This window comes from Rhincodon typus, chromosome 15, assembly GCF_021869965.1.
Source record: "Rhincodon typus isolate 14 chromosome 15, sRhiTyp1.1, whole genome shotgun sequence".
NCBI classification, from domain to species: domain Eukaryota; kingdom Metazoa; phylum Chordata; class Chondrichthyes; order Orectolobiformes; family Rhincodontidae; genus Rhincodon; species Rhincodon typus.
The window spans coordinates 59,498,116-59,520,857 of record NC_063346.1 but is presented as its reverse complement, the minus strand read 5'-3'; the positions used below and the strand labels follow the sequence as shown (position 1 = coordinate 59,520,857).

The window sequence follows — 22,742 nt, the reverse complement described above, 5'->3', positions numbered from 1 at the left end:
TACTGTCCTGTTTTAACACCATCACCTTGATAACTTGTTATGATCACTCCATCTTAATTAGTTTGTACAGTTTTGGATTACTTGTTACTTTGTTTAGACGTTTGGCATGCGACTCTTTTATACGTATCATATTATTCTGGCTGTTTGGTTTGTATCCAGCACCACCTAACTGTTTTTTCATAATTACGTCTCTGCCTCAATTAACTGGATTATAGATCATCTCCTTCACTTACTATTCAGCTGTTGACACTTTACTGATACGGTATGACATTTTTGATCACCTGCAGAGACTTAGTATTCAGCCTATCGACACTCCACTCACACTATTTGTATGATATTTTGATCTTTCTGCCCACTGACCTTTCTGTCTATAAATTCTGTGCCTGTATGCTTTTCTTCACTTCACCTGGCAAGGGAGCAGCATTCTGAAAGTTTGTGATTTCAAATAAACCTGTTGAACTGTTACCTGGTGTCGTGTGATTTCTGACCTTGTGTACCCCAGTCCAACACCAGCACCTCCAAATCATGGCTTAATTTAGTTGGTTTAAAAATTGTTAGGGATTCCAGCCCTTGATCCACAGACTTCCTCACCAATCTGCCTACACAGCTCCTCATAACTTCCATGCCAATTCAGTGCCATCTCATGAACCCCACCCATATCCTTGGCTCCTCACACCCTCCATAGCAACTCATTCAACACCCACAATGGGAAAACCTCAGGGGCCAGATGGAAATACAATAAAACTACAAACAAAAATTTAATACAACTCTTACTCCTGTGGATTTGATAGTGAAAACGTCCACTCATAAAATTCACCCAAAATGTTTAAATTCTCTCTTATAAGGCCTTCTAATCAGATCCTATATCTAAGACAGCTAATTCTTAAGTAACATCTTTAAACTTCCAATCAAACTGCGAATTAGAATTAAAACTATTTTTGGTTCTGATATCCAGCATCCACAGTTTTTTCTGTTTTTATTGTGAATTAGAACTCCCTACTTAGATCATGGTAGCTTTTTAAACTAAGCTAAACATTCATAATGGCATAATAACAGCACCTAGGAAAATGTCAAGAAAGAGCTCTAATGAAGCTACATGATCTGTTGCTGCTATATTTTTTAGCCAATGCCTATCAACTGGAGCAGTCCGTCAGAGGATACCTCTGATGCTCACAGATAGCTGCGTGCTTTTTTTTATTCCCTGCTTTTCTTTCCCATTGATGTCATTGAAAAGAGAATTGCGTGGGTTTTAAAGTGTGCTGCCAATTCATTAACATCCAATGTCAAAATGTGCCAATAATATGCCAAAATTTTTAACATAAAGCCAAAATATACAACAAGATCTGAGACTGTCATGGAATGGCCCTATTCACCAGTCACAAAGTCATCAGTAACCTGAGTGTGGTGATTTTTGGGAGCCCTAATGGGATTAAATTCCAAGGCGTGGAGGTGAAGAACTCACCTCCATCAAGAGGCACCAGGTAATCTGACAGCCAGACAAACTTCAGTCTTTGTAACACTACTTAATTGGTCATTTAACGGTCAACCTCAACATTCCTTGCCTCTCCAACCTGGGCCCTTCCCACCAACTAAACAGCCCACCTCCTTCCTCCCAGCTCATTCCTAGCGAGGCAATCCTTGAATGTGAACAGCTAAACAGGGCCAAAATGTGATAAGCCACACTTATTCCAGTGCATGCACGAGATGAACTTCCTAGTTCCCCACACTAATTTCAATAGGAATTAATTTTGCAGCTTTAAGAGAGATTTAGGTCACCACCAACTTCTCAAGGGCAACTAGGGATGGGCAATAAATGCTGGCTAGCCATGTCTATGTCCCATGAGTGAGTTAAAAAATAAGATGGCGGGCTGAAAGGCCAGTTTCTGTGTTGTATTGTTCTTATGTTCAGTGTTATATGTAGTGGATGTATGTTTCAGACTGTGCATCATTTCATAATTCTCCCTGTTCCCAAAAGCAACCCAAATAACTTAACCTCTGATCCTAGGCACTACTATCATAGTTATATTGTACCAACAGATCCGACATAGTGCAGGTTAATCCTAGTTTAATGCAACACATAATTTTTGTAACTAAATTAACTACATAAAAAGCACACTTAATTCAGCAGAACAAAAGTTAAAGAAGTTAGTTTCATTATGAATACAGGATATTTAAGTATTTAATTTTGTTTTCAATCAATCCGAAAATTTGATGGGAATAATGGACTGTACCTTCTCGAGTGTGGTTTCAGTCATGTCTAGAAGCTCAATAACAGAAGGAAGATACATCTCATGAGTATTTGCTAATCTCTGTTTTGTGTCAAGGGACATTTCCTTCATGAATGCTGAGGGAGTCAACTGAAAGAAAACAAAACAAAAATTATATTATTTACCAACATTAAAAACTAGGAACAGCAAGAGGCAATTCAGCCTCTCCTTCACCATTCGATATGTTCAGGGCTGATCTCATCTCAGCTTCAACTCCACTTTCCCTGCCTGCTCTCCATTACCCTTCAACCTATTACTAATTAAAAATCTGTCTATCTCCTCTTTAAATGTATTCAATGTCCGTATATCCACTACATATAACACTGAACATAAGAACAATACAACACAGAAACTGGCCTTTCAGCCCGCCATCTTATTTTTTAACTCACTCACGGGACATAGACATGGCTAGCCAGCATTCATTGCCCATCCCTAGTTGGCCTTGAGAAGGTGGTGGTGACCTAGGTTCTTGAACTACTTCAGTCCACATGCTGTAGGTTGACCCACAATGCCTTTAGGGAAGGAACTCCAGGATTTTGACCCAGCGACAGTGCAGGAATGGCAATATATTTCCAAGTCAGGACGATGAGTGGCTTGGAACTTGCAGGTGGTGGTGTTCCCATGTATCTGCTGCCCTTGTCCTTCGAGCTGGAAGTGGTTGTGAGTTTTGAAGTTGTTGTCTAAGGATCTTTGCTGAGTTTCTGCAGTGCATCCCTTGTAGAAAGTACACACTGCTGCTACTGAGCATTAGTGATGAAGGGAGTGGATGTTTGATGATGTGGTTCTAATCAAGCAGACTGCTTTGTCCTGGATTGTTTCAAATTTTTTTGAGTTTTGTTAGAGCTGCAACCATTCGGCTAGTGAAAAGTATTCCATTCGCACTCGTTGTAGATGGTGGGCAGGCTTTGGGGAGTCAGGAGGACCACAGTGTCACTCTAAACTAATCCCATCTGCACGTAGAGATAGTAGGAACTGCCGATGCTGGAGAATCTGAGATAACAAGGTGTAGAGCTGGATGAACACAGCAGGCCAAGCAGCATCAGAGGAGCAGGAAAACTGATGTTTCGGGTCGAGACCTTTCTTCAGAAATGGTATGTACATGCTTTGTATCCTTCTATTCCTGCTTGTTCACGTGTCTGTTTAAAGTCTTCTTAAACTTTGCTATCATATCTGCTTCTACCACCTCCTCCAGCAGCATGTTCCATGCACTATCACCCTCTGTGTAAAAAACTTGCCCTGCACATCTCCTTTAAACTTTTCCCCTATCACCGTAAACCTATGTCCCCTCATAATTGACATTTCTACCCTGGGAAAAAGAATCTGATTATCCACCAAATCCATGCCTCTCGTAATTTTATATACTTTTATCAGGTCGCCATCAGTCTCCGAAACTATTATGAAAACAACCTGTCCTTATAGCCGATACACTCTAACCAAGGCAGCATCTTAGTAAACCTTTTTTACAACCACTTTAAAGCCTCCACATCCTTTCTGTAGTGTGGTGACCAGAACGTCAAACAATACTCCAAATGTGGCCTAACTAAAGTTTTATATAGCTGCAACGTAATTTGCCAACTTCTATACTCGATGCCCCAACTAATGAAGACAAGTATGCCTTATGCCATCTTTGCCATCTTATCCAATTGTTTTCCACTTCTAGGAGCTATGGACTTGCACACTAAGATCCCTCTGAATATCAATGTTACTAATGGTCCTGCCATTTACTGTGTGCTGTCCTCTTGCGTCACCTCATATTTGTCCGGATTGTCACACTTGATACCATGTGACGTAATTTTCTGGACCAGCCTACCATGTCAAATGCTTCAGTAAGGTCCATGTAGATAATATCCACTGTCCTACCCTCATCAATCATTTTCGTCACTCAAAAAACACAATCAAATTTGTGAGACAAGATTTTCCCTGCCGAAAGCCATGTTGACTATCCCTGATAAGTCCATTCTTTGCCAAATGCAAGTTAATCCTGTCCCTATGCACACTAGCAAGTTCCACAGACTCACAATCCATTGACTGAAGTAATTCCTCCTCATCACTGTTTTAAATCTACAAACTTTATCCTCAAACTACGACTTCAAAAAAGCTTTTTTAACTTTGTCTAATTACTACACATTAGAGCTGTTACCCTAGAAAATTCAACTTGTTTGTGACAAGTTAAGAAGAATCAGTACTTGAAATTTGCCAAGTTCAACAAATTAATTTCCTGGCCAAGCCGGGACATAGATATCAACTGGTTCTTCAAGGGCATCAAGTCAGATTTTAAAGCATTGTATCATGCCTCCAGATAGAAAAAACATCACAGTATTGCTGCCTTGTGACTGCACAACATAAGAAGCTTATGACCAGGTGCAAAAACTCGGAAAAACATAAATATCAATTTGTCACAACTATCATCTCACATCTGATGCAAAGTAAAGTTCACCAAAATATGTTGTTTTTGAAAAAAATAAAATCTGTTAACATCAACATGCAATGCTGTAAATAATAAAAACAACATCTTGGGAGCAGGATCTCGATCATGTCACAAGCTCTTGTGCAACAACAAATCAGGCCCGGTTATCCCGCAATATTTTTTCAATCAGAAATGTACCAACTGTCAATGTCTCTTCCAAGTAACGTCAACCTTCCTCGTTAATTCAACATTTGAACTTGTGTATCTAAGGGGCGGGCACATACACAACACACACACACACACACACCTATGGGGTGATTCAAGATGTTTGTTTATTTGCAGATACATTCTATTTTGTTCAAAAAACACACAATTTGTAGTTGCAGTCCATCAGTGTGGCATCTTAGAAATTCCTGCTTTCGGAATAAAACCAGCCGGATTCCAGGTTAAAACTCTGACACAGATTCTGAACAAGGCCTCACACCTACAATTCAGTATCTGACCTGAGATGTCACCTTTTGTATATTCCTATCGCACTGCCTGATTGACTTTATAACCACTTTACTCGCCGTCTAACACTCTAAGTCACCTCCAGTGACTTTTTTATCTGACACTCCACTCGCACCAGTTGTATGATCTTTTGATCTCTCTGCCCTTGATCTCTCTGCCTATAAACTCTGTGTCTGTGTGCTCTCGTTTCTCATTGCACCTGATGAAGGGTCTGCGCTCGGAAAGCTTGTGTGATTTCAAATAAACCTGTTGGGCTATAACCTGGTGTCATGTGATTTCTGACTTTATTCACTGAAACCAAAGTAGAAAATACTATCCAACCAAGTAAAGTGGACAAACAATTTGTGAACGATGTCCAGCCTCTGACCCAGGAAGAAACTGATGTTGAACTGTTTCCAAGTCCTAATTCTACCCTTGGAAACAGGCAGCAGTCACAGCTTCGCAATGTTCATGGGACAGACAGCCAATTTGCTAGAGGATGGGTTTGGCAGCAAAACAGAAGACATGAGGGCAGGAAAGGACACAGGACGGGAAGAGGTAGGCCCAATTTAGTAAAACCGATGACATATTACTCATAGAGCAATAAAAGCTTGACAGCAGGGAAGAAATACCAGGATGGCAAAAACCAAGGGCAGGATTTTATTTGAGAGCCTGCAGCTGTTGGAAAGCTCAGATTGATGCAGGAAGATAACTGGTTTAAATTTTAAATCAGCTAGAGATAAAGGGTTATGGGTAAAAGGTAGAAAAACAAAGTTACAGATTACCAGACCAACAATGACCTCACTGAATGGCGGAGACACTCGAACAGCCAAATGGTCTCTTCTGCTCCACCTTATGGTGATATGGTTGTTGAATATCCATGTCATCAATGAAAGAATTCCACCAATTAGTGTCCTATTCCCCACGAATCTTCAGCTGCTTCATCAATGATTTTCCCACAATCATCAGCTCAGAAGCAGGGTTATTAGCTGATGACTGGAAAATATTTGGTACCACTGGCAACCCATCAGATACTGAAGCAGCCTATACACTAAGAGATGGACAACATCCAGACTTGGGTTGGTAACTGGCAAGAAATATTTATATTACACCAATGCAATGAAAGTGTCCAACAAGAGAGAATTTAACCATCTCTCCTTGACATTCAATGGCATTACCAACACTAAATCCTCCACCATCAACATGCTGGAGGTTCCCATTGTCCAAAAATTGAATTGGATCAGCCATAAAAATGTCACAACTACAAGAACAGATCAGGGCTTGGAATTCTGTGGGGAGTAATTCATTCGTTGTCTCTGCAAAGCATTTCAATCATCTTCAAGGCACAAATCAGGTGTGCAGTGGAATACTGTCCCCTTACTTCGGTGAGTGCAGCTTCAACAACAGTCAAGGTGCTCATCATCATCCAGGACAAAGGATCACACTTGATTAGCACCATATCCACAAACGTTTACTCCCTCCACCACCAATGCATAGTGGAGGCAGTGTACCATCTAGCAAAGGGGAGGCAATGGCTGAGTGGTATTATCACTGGATTGTTAATCCAGAGACACAGATAACATTCAGGGGACCTGGGTTCAAATCCCACCATGGCAGATGGTGGAATTTGAATTCAATAAAATATCTGGAATTAAGAATCTAATGACGACCATGAATCTATTGTCGATTGTTGGAAAAACTCATCTGGTTCACTAATATCCTTTAGGGAAGGAAACTGCCATCTTTACCTGGTCTAGTCTACATGTGACTCCAGACCTACAGCAATGTGGTTGACTCTGAATTGCCTTCTGGGCAATTAAGAATGGGCAATAAATGCTGCCTAGCCAGCGATGTCCTCATCCCATTAGTGTAAAGTCCAGTAACTCACCAAGGGTCCTTAACAGCATCTTTCAAACTATAACTTCAACCACCTGGAAGGACAAGGGCAGCAGGTACATGGGTATACCATTATCTGTAAGTTTCCCTACAAACCACTTAATATCCTAACTTGGACATTTATCACCATTTATTCACTGTCGCTGGATCAAATTCCTGAAACCCCTATTCAGTGTTTTTGGTGAACATAGACCATAGACTGCAACAGTTCAAGAAAGCAGCTCACCACTACCTTCTTCGGGGCAATTAAGGATGGGAAATCAATGATAGCCTTGCGAGTGACATCCACAATCTGTGGAGGAAGTGAGAAAAAAGGCCTGTTTTTCAGGTCTCACTTTATGCTCCTGCCCTGCACATATTCCTGTCATCTATTCACGGCCTGCATCATCTTTGTCCAGGTTTTCTTGGTTTGGGATGGCAGCTTTTACCTGTCACCCTCTAGAAAAAAAACCTCTCTCCAAACCCTCACTGTACAGAAGGAATTCCAAGTTTATATCAGGAAAGGGAGGATCAGTCCTGGTCAAGAATTTCCTGCCCTGCCTTGTGTTTCATCTCTGCCCTTGAGTTCTAACCTTGCCTGAGCATTCCAGCCTCAGCCAGATGCTCAAGCCCTACTATGGGCTCCAGTCCCTCTCTTTGTTCCAACCCAAATGGGTTCCAGCCCTGACCTCCGAGTTTGAGGGTATTCTTGTAATTGTTAGAGATGGCTTTGTTTCAGGAGATCAGGACATAAAATCAGTTTGCGTAGAAATAAGGAATAATAATGGAAAAAAACTCACTAATGGGAGTGGTCTACATGCCCCCTAACAGTAAGCACAATGTGGGACAAAGTTTACAAAAACAAATATTGACTGCTTGTGATAACAGGACAAAAATAATCCTGCGTGATTTCAATCATATAGACGGGAAAAACCAGATCAGTAGTTGTAGCCTGAATTCATGGAATACTTACAAGATAGTTTCATAGAGTAGCATGTTATGGTACCAACCATTGAGACTTGGTATTGTGCATCGTGACAGGATTAATTAGTGACCTCAGAGTTAAGGCATCTCCAGGTAGCAATGACCACAATACAATTGCATTTTACATCCAGATGGAAAGGGAGGAGGCTGGAGCTATGTACAGTTTCGGTCTTCTTATTTAAAGGAGGATGTAAATGCATTGGAGGTGGTGAGATTGATACCTGAAATGAGTGAGTTGGGTTATGAGGAAAGGTTGGACAGACTAGGCTTGTTTCCACTGGAGTCTAGAAGAGAAAGGGGTGAATTGATTGAAATCTATAAGATTCTGAAGGTGGCAGAGGTGGAGACATTGAATATTTTTAAGATAAAGTTGGATAGATTCTTGTTAAGCAAGGTAAATGGAAATAAGGATTTCAAAACACAACCAGATCATTGTGATCCTATTGGAGCAAACTCAAAGGGCTGAATGAACAACCGAAGAGATGATACGAGCTAAATTTAATTTTTTAAAGGTTGTGCAAGGACACAGAAACATGGGCATCTTTGAAAGTGGTAGGAAGTGTTACTGAAGTTGTCAGATCCAAATCATCCAGAAGCAGAAAACTCCAATGTCAGCTGCTCTCACACCACTTTCCATTTGCACTCCACATGTCTGGGCTCAAGCTCCAATATGGGAGGCTTCAGAAATGTACAATCCAACTAAACCCTCACATTTTAGGATCATCGGGATCGCCAAGGTTAGATGAACTGGCAATGTTAAATTGCCCATAGTGTCTAGTGATGTGCAGACTAGGTGGATTCGCCATGGAAAATGCAGGATTATAGGGATAGGTTGGGGGGGGGTGGTGAAACTGAGTGGGATGGTCTTTGGAGGTTGGTGTTGACTCAATGGGCTGAATGGCCTGCTTCCACACTGTAGGGCTTCTATGATTCTATGAAGCCACACACCTTTTTACAGCACAAGAGTCATATCTGAAAGGTTCCAAAGCCTCACTGAAAAGGTACAGCGAGTAGGAAAGAGTGAAGGGTTAAGATACCATGTAGGGTAGAGTGGCAGGTGCAGGTGGGCAAGGGGGTATGGCGCCAGGTGTACTGTTGGTTAGGTGAGGCTAAGTTTGTGATGTTGGAAGGGCATAGAAACAAGTGGGAGGTGTAAGATTGGACCAGTGAGTCAAGTTTGGGGACTGAGGTCAGGTCAAGTCAGGGTAGGGGGTGAGGAGTTTTATAGTTACCCAGGATTTAGAACAGGTTTTATTCCTTTAAGTTTACCTGCGTAACAATTCAGGTAAGTAAGTTAAGACTATCAGAAGATTCCATCTTTAACTCAGAGTTGGAGACTTTTTGGAGGGTAACTACCCATCAGATGTTGGTGCATTCGGTTGTGGGGGGGGGGGGGGGGGGGAAGGGGGGGAGTGGGGTGTGGTGCTGTTCCCTGATCAGCATATTTCAGGATGCATTGCAATATTGACCATCTTCCAATGAGAAAACTGGGCCATAGGATCTTTTAACTTGTACCTTTTGCCTCTGATTACATAAGCAAATATGTTAAGTTAAACCTGCACTAAAAAAAACTAGAATCCAATCCGGAATTGAAATTGCTCAGGGGAATATGATAAGATTTACCAGAATAGTTCCAAGGATGGGGATGTACTGGAACAGTTGCAAATTCTTCTTCAGGATGAGAAGTCTAAGACAATAGCTCATAAGAGGTGATTAAAATGGTCAAAGATTTAGCTGCAATAATTAAAACAAAACTCATTTCAATGGCTGAAGAATAACCAAAGGATTTAGGTGATTGGCTAAAGAATTGAACACTTGTTATATAACAAGTGGTTAGGTCTTGAAATGTTATGCCTGTTATATTGGTGGATACTGATTAAATTGTAGCCTTTGAAAGGGAATTGAATAAAATTGCAAATTGGTGGGGGAAGAACAATGATTGACACTAACTTTGAAAGAAAAAGCACAAGCTCAATGAACCAAATGGTCTCTTCCTGTATCCCTTTATACCACATTTTACAGAACATTTAGTTAAAATTCATCTGGGCACGACAAAGCTTATCACCAAGACAAGTACAGGTGGTGAGTGAGGAGGGAGAAGCCCGTCAAATCCCTGTTAATTATTTCTTTTGGTATCATCATGAGATACAATGTATTGAAAAAGTACAATTCATCTGAAATAAGTACTTTCTTTTAAAGAAGAGACTTTTGCAACATTCAAAAACACTTAAAATTTTAAGAACTGTCATTTGTCACAGTAATGAGCACCTTAATAAAAAGATTTTGCTATGTCTGAGACAGATGCAATGTACTGGCAAGCAATGATCTACTTAACAAGAACAGCCTGCTTGAGGTCCCCTTCTTCTTTTCTGAATTACTCTATTGCTGACAAGCTTCCAAAGCAGGCTTTTGACTAATAAAATGCTTAATGAAAACAATCATCTGTTTCATGTATCTAGCCAGGTAAATTAAGACATCTTGTCTCATCTATTCAGGTAAAAGTGCTGTTTAGCCAAAATTATAATTCAATAATTATCTACAAATACAGATGGCTACCATAATTTAAAGTATGATTGGTGCAATAGTTCTTTATCTAATAATCAGATGCAATAACTCTACAAACTCTAAGACATCGAGAAAATAGTCCATCAGTGCAATTGCTTATCCTTTACACTTTGATTCCAGTCACTGCAAGAATAGTGTATTTGAACAATTTCTTCAATTATATCCATTGGTACAGCATATTCGTACACCAGAAATCACATTGTAATTAAATGCAGGTTTCTTCCTAAATTTTCTCATACTTCATTGTGTCACCAAGTTTTGGGGAGACGATGAGAGATGGCGTGTTCCCTCAGGAGTTAGGAAAAATAAGATAGCAAATTGCTTCAAATCTTTGAAGCAATTTGCTATTTTATTTTCCTCACTCCTGAGGGAACCACACCATTTCTAATCATTTTCTCCCCAAAACAAAGATTAATCTTTGAAGCAATTTGCTATCAACTAAAAATATAAACAATAATTTTTAAAAGCAAAAATTTACTCTAAAGTTTTACCCTTTTCAGCAGTAACTGTCTATAATATGTCATCCATCATGATGTGGACATTTATTCTTCCAGACAGAAACAGAGCTACCCAGAAGAATGCTGGTCTCTCTTTCAAATACACCAAATAAATAGCAATCTTGATTTCAATACTTTGGAGCCTTGATATGCATGAAGTCAGTCATAGGATCGTACCACATGAAGGGAGGCCACTCAGCTTGTTGGTGCCAATCTTGGCTCTCTGACAGAGTTATCTAATTTGTCCCGCTCCTCTATATTTCTCCATAGCCTTACATTTATTTTTCCCTTTTTAAATACCTATCTAATTCCTTTTGAAAAATACTATTGATTTTCCTAACACCTACCATTTCAGGCCAGGTATTGTAACAACTTGCTGAGTGGAAAATAAGGCACCTCATCTCTTGCCCTTGGCATTTTTGCCAATGTTATATCTGTGTTCCCTAGTCACTTACACTGTAGTCAATGGAAACAGTTTCGCACTACTAACTCTTGGAAAACTCAACATAATTCGAAAAACCTCCATTGACTCTTACATCGGCTTTCTTTGCTCCAAAGCTGCAAAAATTAGCTCCCCCAGTCTAGCAACATAAGTAAATTACCTCATTCCTAGTAAGCTTCTGTCAAATTCCCTCTGCATCTTCTTCAAGTTTCTGATATCATTTCTAAAGTGGCTTATCCTTTGTTGGACACAGACCTCTCTCTGAGGTCTAACCAATGATTTGTAAAATATTTATCCTAACTTTTTTTTTGTGCTGCGAGCCTCCATCACAAAAGTGACGAGTATTGTGTGCTTTAAAGCAAAAATTGCAGCAATGAATTGTCCTGACACCTTCAAAGATTCATGCATGTGAACTTTCAGGACTCTAAGTTCTTGTACTCCATTTAAAATGTTGCCATTGTCATTTGGAGTGATTTTTAAAAAAGTAGAAATGGAGATAAAGGACCAAGACCCACTGTGCAGGAGACTGGAAAGAATGAAAGAGAAGATCAAAGAAAACAGAAAACAGTCATCAAATGTTTGCAGGCTTGGCTACTAAAAATTGGAAGATCAAGAGAAATAATCTGTTGCACAGTAATAAGAACACAAAGTGCTGAAAAATTCAGCAGGTCTGGCAGCATCTGTGGAGAGATAAACAGAGTTACATTTCAAATCCAGTATGATACTTCTTTAGAGATAACAAAGTGTAGAGCTGGATGAACACAGCAGGCCAAGCAGCATCAGAGGAGCAGGAAGGCTGACGTTTCGGGCCTAGACCCTTCTTCAGGGCCTGCTGTGTTCATCCAGCTCTACACCTTGTTATCTCAGATTGTCCAGCATCTACAGTTCCTACTATCTCTGACACTTCTTCAGAACTCATTTTCTCCAACACTTTCTGTTTTTATTTCAGATTTCCAGCTTCCACATTATTTTGCTTTCAACGAGTTGCACAGCGTTATGGTCCTAGGAAACTAACAGTCAATATAGTGTGCACTGAGACCAATTTTAACATGGTAAGGATTGCAGAAAGAGGAAAAGATTTGCAATAGATTATGTGCACTTTTGCAGGAACAAGGGACTAAAATAAAAAGATTTTAAAGATTCAATTCTAAAGAATACATTCCAAAACTTTGATATAGTGAAGTCAAATCCACATGATCTAGGGGAGATGGCAGCATTGCGATGTCACTAGTCTAGTTACCCAGAGGTTCAGACTAATACTCTGGGAACACAGGTTTAAACCTCACAATGGCAGCTAGTGGAATTTAAATAAAATTAATAAACTTGCAATATAAAGCTAGTCTTAGTAACAGAGACCATGAAGCTCAGGGTCTTTTTCTGCGGACGGAACAGAACTGTGCTTCTTTTCCCCAATGTAGAGGAGACCATATTATGAGCAGTTAACACAGTAGTCTAGATTGAGTGAATTGGAGGTAAAGCGCTGCTTCACCTGGAATGTGTGCTTGCGGCTGTGGATAGTGAGGTGGGAGAAAATAAACGAGCAGGTGTTACACCTTAAACTCTGGGAACACAGGTTTAAACCTCACAATGGCAGCTAGTGGAATTTAAATAAAATTGCAATATAAAGCTAGTCTTAGTAATAGAGACCATGAAACTATCATTGATGGCTTTTAAAAGCCATCTAGTTCATTAATGTTCTTCAGGGGATGAAATCTGCTACTCACATATGGTCTACATGCAACTCCAGACTCACTGAATTGGGTTGACTCTTAACTACCCTCCAAAATGGCCTATTTAGCTACTCAGTTCAAGGGTAATTAGGTTGGGCAATAAATGCAAGCCTTGTCAGCAATGCCCACATCCCATGAAAGAATAAAGGTTAAAAAGAAATACCAGCACAATACAATACAGTCACTGATGGCAAGAGTTAAAAGGAAAACCAGGATGAAACAATACTGACATTAATTTGGCTTATACTTCTTTCTGGACAATGATAGCTTGACTGAAAATTGATTTATTCAAATCGTTTCTAATTCCAAACAGGCAACTTAAACTGCCTGAATCTTATCTTCTATCACCATGACGTCAGATAAATTGCAGCTTTATACAAAGTGAAGCGTGCTTGGAAATCATATTTAAAACAGGTAACATGGCAAAAAATGTAATGCTTATATAAAATAATGAACTATGTTAGCTTGCAATCACCAAAGTACATTTTATGAAACATTACTCAAAGTTAATTCAGACCTAGACATGGAGATTACTTCACCTCCAAACCAAATAAATAGGAACCAATATACTTGGATAATTAAGGCATGAACCTGCAACAAGTGACATAACAACTAATGCTGTAAGGTGGCAGGTGGGTGAAGCATGTAATGTACCGGGCAGGGGTCAGGTCCAATGAGTCAGTGGTGGGGAGTATGGACATGGGTGTGTGTGCGTGCACTCGTATGTGTGTATGTCATGGTCCTGGGGGTCAGTGGATCCAGAAAGGTTGCATCAGGCTGGAGGAGGGGTGGTTCAGATCTAGCAGGGTCAGGTCCAGTGGTGTCACATCAGATTATATTCTCCCCCAGTGTCGGACCATGTGGTGAGAGTGGTTGGTCAGAGTCAGAGGTGATTTGGGGATCTGTTGAAAAGTTTCTCAAGAATTAGAGTTGGTTTGTAATCCTCTATTTTTCTTGGGTAGCTGTTAGGCCTAATTAAGTCAGAACCCTCTGAATTGTCCAACTTTAGTGCACTCTTTCTGGGGGTTCCAGATTAAGGTGAATTGACCATTGGAAAATTAAATTTCCAGGGCAATTCCCAGTCAGCTGCATTGGGGATTCTGCAAACTCTGACACATAACTCCAGCCAGCGCTGCTCCAATGACTCTGACAATCGGAATATCTGGGGCAATATTTGTATAGATCAAGCTGTAACTAAAACGTTTTCGCAGAAAGTTCCATGGATTCAACCAGCATTATTTTTGTGAGACTAAAACAATTTCTACATCTGTTTTCAGTTATGTTGAAATGTCTCAGCCCACGGTTTGGTTTCTACTGCACCACAATTTACCAAACTATCATTATCAAAAGCCATCATTATCCTAAAACCTTTTTCTTCATTTGCAGTTCTATTTGGTAACCAGCTTTGATGAATGCCTGAACGTGTTATCAACACAACAAAATAGCTCTCTGTAAAAACTTCACTGAAATCAAACCACCCCAACTGAGAAGATATTCAGTACACTTTAAAAATGTTACAGGCAAAAATAATGGTGTTATTTTTCCCCAATTAAAATTTAGGTGGGTGGGAATTAATAAATGTAAAACATAGATAATCAAAACACCACAATATGGCATGCTTTCATAATATCAGTTGTGGGAGTGTATGCAACTTACTTAGTTAACAGTCTGCATAAACATTAAACACAGCATGTATGTGAGAATTAAGAGATTGCTTGTTTCTACCTGTTGATCAGTGTTTACCCAGAGAACTTCTCCCCAGAGTGTTAAAGTTGTTTGTATGCCCCAGCCCAAAAAACAAAATTGCAATGCTAATGTTGGAGTGCCATTGGGGTAACATGGCACAGGTTAAAAGAATTGTTGCCTGGTAGAGACAGGGAGAAAGCTTTTCAATAAATGCTCACTGATCCTTAATGATATTCAGTCAAAGTTTAGAATAAAAATCCATTGCATGTATTTGCAGAATCTCTAGTCCAACCATCTCTATTCATTTAAAAATCCTCACCAGTTTGCATCGAATATTTTCATTTTAAGATTCAATTTTATTCAATCATATCCCCTCCAATCCCACAAACTTTTTGAACCTATCATCAAAACCAAGAACTCCAACTTTTGGTTTCATTCTATGCACCTTTTCTAAAACACCAACTTATGGTAGCAGCACGTTATAGGCAATCTGTTCAGGCATGAACACTTCAGGAGCAGAGGAAAGGACGAAATGAGAAGCCAAGCACAGAAAGTTAGGTGAGGAGAAAGTAATCTCCAGCAGTGAACCAGGTTTAAGTCAGGTCTAGGATGTTAATTTGTTTATTATCATCACAAAGTTACAGATGGTGAATTGCTGATTCAAGAACAACAACCATGTTGTTGGTTGGGGATGGAGTGAGTGGGATGGGAAGTAAGGTTAAGACATTAACTTCACAGAATGTGGATCGTGTAGGAACATCAGGAACAATAAGGCTACTTGAGTGGCATCTTCCAGAGTCAGCAATGGCCTAAGTCAGAAAAACACTTTGGGTCTGTCCAATTAGCACAGCCAATAACAGAAATTGCAGGAAAATCTCAGCAGGTCTGGTAGCCTCTGAGGAGAGAAATCAGAGTTAACAATTCGGGTCCAGTGACCCTTCTTCAAAACTGATCACAGCTAGGTAAAAGGCAGTTTTCACACAGAAGATGGGGTGATAGGGAGGAGAAAATAAAACAATAGGTAGAGATAGAGCCGAAAGAGAGTGAAAAACAGTTAGACAGACAAAGGAGTGGCTAAAGGTCATTCTGGCGGAATGGATAGCTGCTAGTGGGGATATTAGTGACTGACAATGGGTAGTGTATGGCAGAAACCCATGTGATGCCAAGGTCTGGTGTGTGAGATTGGGGGAAAGCCTTAAAATTGTTGAACTCAATATTAAGTCCAGAAGGCTGCAGGGTTCCCTAGTAGAAAATGAGGTATTCTTCTTCCAGCTTGCGCTGAGCTTCGCTGGAGCACTGCAGCAAGTCTGAGACAGAGACGTTGGCCAGGGAACACGGTGCGTTGAAGTGTCAAGGAACCAGAAGCTCAGGGTCTTTTTTGTGGACAGAACAGAACTATGCTTCTTTTCCCCAATGTAGAGGCGACCACATCATGAGCAGTTAATACAGTAGTCTAGATTGAGTGAAGTGGAGGTAAGGCGCTGCTTCACCTGGAATGTGTGCTTGCAGCTGTGGATAGTGAGGTGGGAGGAAATAAACGAGCAAGTGTTACACCTTCTGAATTGCAGGGAAAGATGCTGTGGGGTCGTATTGAGAGTGAAGGAGAGGTGGACCAGGCTGTCCCAGATGGAACGGTCCTTGCAGCAAGCTGACAAGCGAGGGGAGGGTGTTTGGTGGTGGCATCCCACTGGAGGTGGCAGAAATGGCAGCTAACAACCTTCTGGATGTGATGTGGAGGTGCCGGTGTCAGACTGGGGTGAACAAAGTCAGAGGTCACTTGACACCAGGTTATAGTCCAACAAGTTTATTTGAAATCACAAGCTTTCTGAGTGTTGCTCCTTCATCAGGTGAGTGTGACTTCGACTTCAAATCAATCTGTTGGGACTATAACCTGGTGTCACCTGTCTTCTGCCTTTGGATGTAGATATGGTGGGATAGTAGGTGAAGACAAGGGGACCCTATCGCTGTTGTGACAAAGGAAGCGGTCATGGCCAAAGTGAGGACCCCATCAATTACAGTGCTGGGGAATCCTTGGTTGAGGAAGAAGGTGAACATTTCGGATGCCCCCTTATGGAAGTTGGCAGAACAGATGCGACAGAGATGGAGGAACTGGAAGAATGGAATAGAGTCTATACAGGAACCAGAGGGTGAGGATGTATAGTCAAGGCAATTGTGGGAGTCGGTAGGTTTGTAATGGATACTGGTGGCCAGTCTAGCCCCAGAAATTGAAACAGAGATGTCGAGGAAGGGAAGGGAGAAGTCAGAGATGGACCAGATGAAGGTGAGAGCGGGATGGTAATTGGAAGTGAAATAGATAAACATTTCCAATTCTAGATGAGAGGGGGAAGTAGCGTCAATGATGTCATTGACATACCAGAGAAAGAGTTGTGGGTGGGGACTGGAATAGGACTGAAACAACAAAAGTTCAAGCACAACAATATATAGTACTGAAGAAACAGCAGTCCAACAAAGGTATAACATAGGACAGGACAACTGGTCAGTGATATTTAGGCAAGAAAGGTCAGGGAAACAGAGAACGGAACAACGAGAACTATCAATAGAGAAAGACGGTAAAGTTAGGATAGAATACCCACTTTCTGTTCAGCAGCCATTACCAAATTCAGGAGCAGGAAACTTAACAGTATTCAAAACCGTGAGTATTCCAATGCAAGATAACAAAAGCTGTTGGGGGAGTTCCAGGTAGACAGGTTCTGTGACTAACCCAAAACATGGACATCAAAGATTCCAGTTTCAGCAGAAGTCTGAAGTTAGCCTGAGGATGAGTTCCAGGCTGAAGTTGAAAGACAAATAGTCTAGTATTTGTAACCTTAGGATTAGAGTGTTCAAGCTCATTCATACCTTAACATTTTTCTCCTCTCTTTTGACCAGTTTTGGATTGCCAGGATCCACCACTTTGCTCTTAAATCCTTCTGGCAATTTGAAGGTGTTCTGTACTGCTCGATCAGATGATTCCACATTGCTAGCAGCCATTAATTGCTTCAGAAATATTCAGCTTCACTGCAAGACAATGAAAGAAAAGTGAGTACAACTGTAAGTCAAATATTGTGCTGTACAAGGGAAAGGATCCCAAGATGATGTTTCTCTTCCCTACTGCAAAATCACTGCGGTAAATTGTAGCATGCTTAACATGGTTCAAGCTGCTACCTCTCTGTGCATTTATGAACATTGCTGTTTCTTTTCCCAAACTGTCTGAAATTGTTGATAGAAACCTTTAGTCAGTGATCCAGTGCTGAAGATATGAAATAAAAGCAAAAAATAATGGAGAAATTCAGCAGGTCTGCAGCATTTGTAGAGAGAAAGCAGAGTTCAAAACTAGAGGGCATAGGTTTAAGGTGAGAGGGGAAAGATTTAAAAAGGACCCGAGTGGTAACATTTTCTCACAGAGAATGGTGCATGTATGGAGCAAGCTGCCAGAAGAACTGGTGGAGGCAGGTAAACTTACATTATTTAAAAGTCACCTGGATGGGTACATGAATAGGAAGGGTTTAGAGGGATATGGGCCAAGTGCTGGAAAATGGGGCTAGGTCAGATTGGAATATCTGGTCAGTGCAGGGACTGTTGCCATGCTGTACGACTCTATGAGTTAACGCTGAATCTAGTGATCCTTCTTCAGTTAGCACATAAATACACTGATTACAAGGGCAGGTCAAAGACGAGAAATCCTGCAGTGAGTACTCACCTCCTGACTCTCTAAAATCTGTCCATCATCTACAAGGCACAAGCCAGGAGTATGATGGAATACTCCCCATTTGCCTGGATGAGTACAGCTCCAACAACACTCAAGAGGATGACAACGTCCAGGACAAAGCAGCCAGCTTGATCAGCACTACATCCACTAACGTTCACTCCCTCCACCACTAACCCTCAGAAGCAACAGTGTGCACTGCAGAAATTCAACAAGGCTCCTTTGACAGCACCTACCAAACCCACGACCACTGCCACTTAGGACAAGGGTGGCAGATTCATGGGAACACCTCCACCTGCAAATAGCCTTCCAAGCCACTCACCATCCTGATTTGGAACTGACAAATCTGAAGAAGAGTCATACTAGACTCAATATGATTAACTCTTTTTCTCTCTCTCCACTGATGATGCCTGACCTGCGTGTTTCTCCAGCATTCTTTGTAATTGTTTTTGAAATACAACACAGTACATTTTTACAATTGTGTTCCAATCAGAATGCAGAAAGGGAGACTGGAATCATTTGTTCTTTAGGTATTTTTGCCAGAGTGTGCAGCAGGTTGTCTTGAGTGAATTGCTTTGTATCGTTCACCAACTTTAGAGGCACAGACTGCTTCAAGTATACCAGTGTCCTACAGACAACGGCAGCCTTCAATTTTCCAATTTCACAGATTGTCTATTCTCTTGCACACGCTGACGCTTTCCTTCTCAAACTTCTTTCTTCTTCAATATTCATCTATCCCTGCTGCAAAGAAGCATGTTTTTGTTTAAAAAATCTGATACCAAAAGCAGTGCAGAAATATTACTTGGAAATTTATGTGTTCTGCATTTCTTGTTTGAAAATGATAATAAAAAATGCATATTTTAAAATGTTGATAAGAACGTGCTATTTCATTGTCTCTCACAGAAGATGCAGATTGCATAGCAACGACTGACTGGGAATCTTAGCTTAGCTTCTCATTCCTCATCGATGACAGAAAATAGTAACCACTGCTACAGCCACTGAATTTTCTGCACCTTGAGATAAACTGGTAATTTGTTTCTTATATCGATAAAAAATATTGATATTTTATGTGTCTAGAAGAAACAGTGAAATTTAATCAGAAAATAATAATGTGAAATTAAATCTACACTCTCTTTGTCAATATTCTTCAGATAAAGTCACTGCAAATGACAATGTCCATACACAGACATATAAATTAGGAGCTGGAGTAGAACATTCAACCTCTTGAGTCTGCTCCACCATTCCATAAGAATTCAGCTTAATTGATTGTGGCTTTAATTTCATATTCCCACCTATGCCAATACTCTTTAACTTCCTTGTTAGCCATAAATCTATCCACCTATGCCCTAAAAATATTTTATGAACCCTACCTCCACCACTCTCTGGATAAGATGTAGTGCAGTATTTCACCAAAACTCCCACTGTGTTGACACCCATGTCCTCTACCATCGAGAAAGACAAGGGTGACCACCTGCAAGTTCCCTTCCAAGACTTGGAACTCTTTCACCATTCCTTCACTATTGTTTGGTCAAAACTCCCTCTCAAACAGCACTATGGGTGTGGACACATCCCAAGGACTGCAGCAGTTCCAGAAGGAAATTCACCACCCTCTTGTCCAGGGGAAGTTGGTTAATAAATGCTGGCCCAGCCAGTGACACCCACATCCTGCATGTGAAATAATAGTCATAGAGATTTCACAGCATGGAAAAAGGCCCTTCAGCCCCTTGTGTCCATTCTGATCATCGGACATCATCTATTCTAGTCCCACTTTCCAGCACTTGGCCCAGTGTGCAGTGGTGTTTCAACTTTTCATCTACATAGTTCTTAAACGTCTTGAGGGGTCTTGTCTCTACCAACCTTGTAGGCAGTGAGTTCCAGATAACTAGGTGAAAAACAAAAATCCTCAAATCTCCTCTAAACCTTCTGATCCTAACCTGTAAACACTGTCCCCTGGCTTATCAGCCCTCTACCAAAGGGGGGAAAAATTTCTGCCCTTGTCAGATGTTCAATCAGCGCCTCCCCACACACCCTCAGCCTTTTTGATGAAAATGAAAAATTAATGTCGTCAGATTAAACTTTTTTTTGAAAAAAGGGCTGCGGTAACCTCCATCACCTCGGTCATACCCTGAGGAGGGTAAATAACGTCCCTTTGAAGTGGCTCCTCGGCGTCGCTCTCAGACCGTGTTCTCCCACCCGGCCGCCGTCACCATGACAACGCGCCGCCGCTGCCCGGGCCCACCCGCCAGTATCGGGCCCCTCTATTGGCCGGCACCGCGTCACGTGGACCATCTCCGCGGCAACCGGGGCAAGCGGTCGCCCTTCCCTCCGCCGTTGGGACTGTGCGCTGGGGACTCGGTGAGTCTCTGCCGACACTCCATCCTCGCCCGGGCGGACTGACCTCCTGCCCCCACACACCCACCATTGGCCGGCCAAACTGTCCACGGTTCTGATGAACAGTCGCCGCACCCGAAAAGTTAACTGTGCTTTCTTCCCACTAGAAGCTGCCAGACCTGCTGAGTTCCCCCAGCAAGCGTCGGTTTTTGTTTCAGCATCCGCAGTTCTTTGCTTTATTGAGCTGTCAATTTACACCTCCCCTGCCGGTCAAACCTTCCCCGACCCCCAGTCCCCCTTAAAGCTACTGCATTTAATAAAACTGCTCGCAAAAACACAGGCCTGTCACTGTCACTCTGATCCTGATATACAGGTGGATCCTGTCAAACAGCATCTCCCTTCAGCTGTTCACAACAGACAAGGCACTGAATGTACCTGACCATCCTGTGCTTTCAACATCCAAAATACAGTTTCCAATATTAGGAGTGATTCTGTGATTGGACAGCATTGACTAAAAATCCTGAGTATTACTCTGACAACCAACTTAGGATTGTTAGTTTGCAGTTTGGAATGCATTTAAGCATACTGAAAGCTTCATATATTGATGGACAAGGCTTTGTTCTTTGCAGTCAGAAAGAGTATGTGCACAAAAAAGTATGTGCAACAAAACAGATTCCAGATATTCTCCAGTTCAATACACAGGGTAATACTTTAATCAATCAGAGCTAACCTGTCTGGTTTAAATTTGACTATTATGAATAGTTAGCTGTCAGTCATCACCCAACTTCTGTATCCTCCGTACCAAGGCCTCCACCTATCAGTAGAGTATTTAGCATTTAACTCACTACCTCATATCTTCCAGGGATACCGACCTTGAAGAAATTATGCTCCTCTCTCCGACAGAATTTCCGTTCCAATCTTTCTTCTTGTCCACCATCATTAATTTATCTGTCGCTTCTCGTGTTTGACGAGGTATTTGCTAAAATTCATTTCCACAGCCACATCACATTCCTCAGTGACGCCTTGCCTCAGACTCACCCCACGTGAATTCCAAATCAAGTTTTATTGTTCGTGCTTTGAATCCACCCAGGTTCGTAGGTATCTGCATGATGTTCAATGTTCCACAGTCAGCTGTTCTCGCTGCATCCTGAGATCCGCACTATGCGTGCTATGCGTTGTCATATGCACACTCTTGACCTTACCAACGGCACCACTTCACGCTGACTCAGAGCTGCACTGGTCCCCAGTTCCACTTCATCTTCCGACTCATTCGAGGTGCTAATAAGAAAGTTTCTATTTTCCTTTCAGGCATCAAGGCACACAAGATGCACAATTCGGAGATACCTACGGCCCTCCGGAACCTTCCTCCCTCCCTTTCCCTCCTACTCCAGCCCCTGTCCCAAACCCACCTTCTGTTACGTATTCATTATCCCTCCTAACCTTCCAATCTCCGATACTGAACGTCTTGTACTCAGCAAAGAAAGAGCTCAGTTTTCTCCCTCTGCATCCCCACCTTAATGAATTTCGGGCATGACATGACTTCTGTTGTCTTTGCCTCCGTGCCCATTTCTTTGGATAAGAATCCCCTCTTTCTCCCTCAGACTCCTTCACCCACGTCCAAAACTCTTCTTCTACCTGGACCCTTCCCTCTGGCCTTTTATCTGCACTCGAACTGTTCATTGAGAATTGTTGACATGACATTAGTCGTCTCAATTTCTCTGCCCCTCTCACCCATTCCAACCTATCACCCCGTGAACTGACTG

General features: G+C 41.4%; 1 protein-coding gene across 1 annotated transcript in view; it reads right to left on the bottom strand.

The window, feature by feature from the left end:
- Positions 1-20,835, bottom strand: part of hydin (HYDIN axonemal central pair apparatus protein) — a 677,137-nt gene extending 656,302 nt beyond the window's left edge. The window contains exons 1-3 of the mRNA XM_048605579.1: positions 20,762-20,835; positions 17,802-17,960; positions 2,232-2,357 (exon numbers count right to left, since the gene is read on the bottom strand). Of these exons, the coding sequence (XP_048461536.1) occupies positions 2,232-2,357; positions 17,802-17,933 (258 nt within the window). The 5' untranslated portion in view covers positions 17,934-17,960; positions 20,762-20,835. The remainder of the gene's footprint in view (positions 1-2,231; positions 2,358-17,801; positions 17,961-20,761) is intronic.
- Between the last annotated feature and the right edge of the window lie 1,907 nt (positions 20,836-22,742).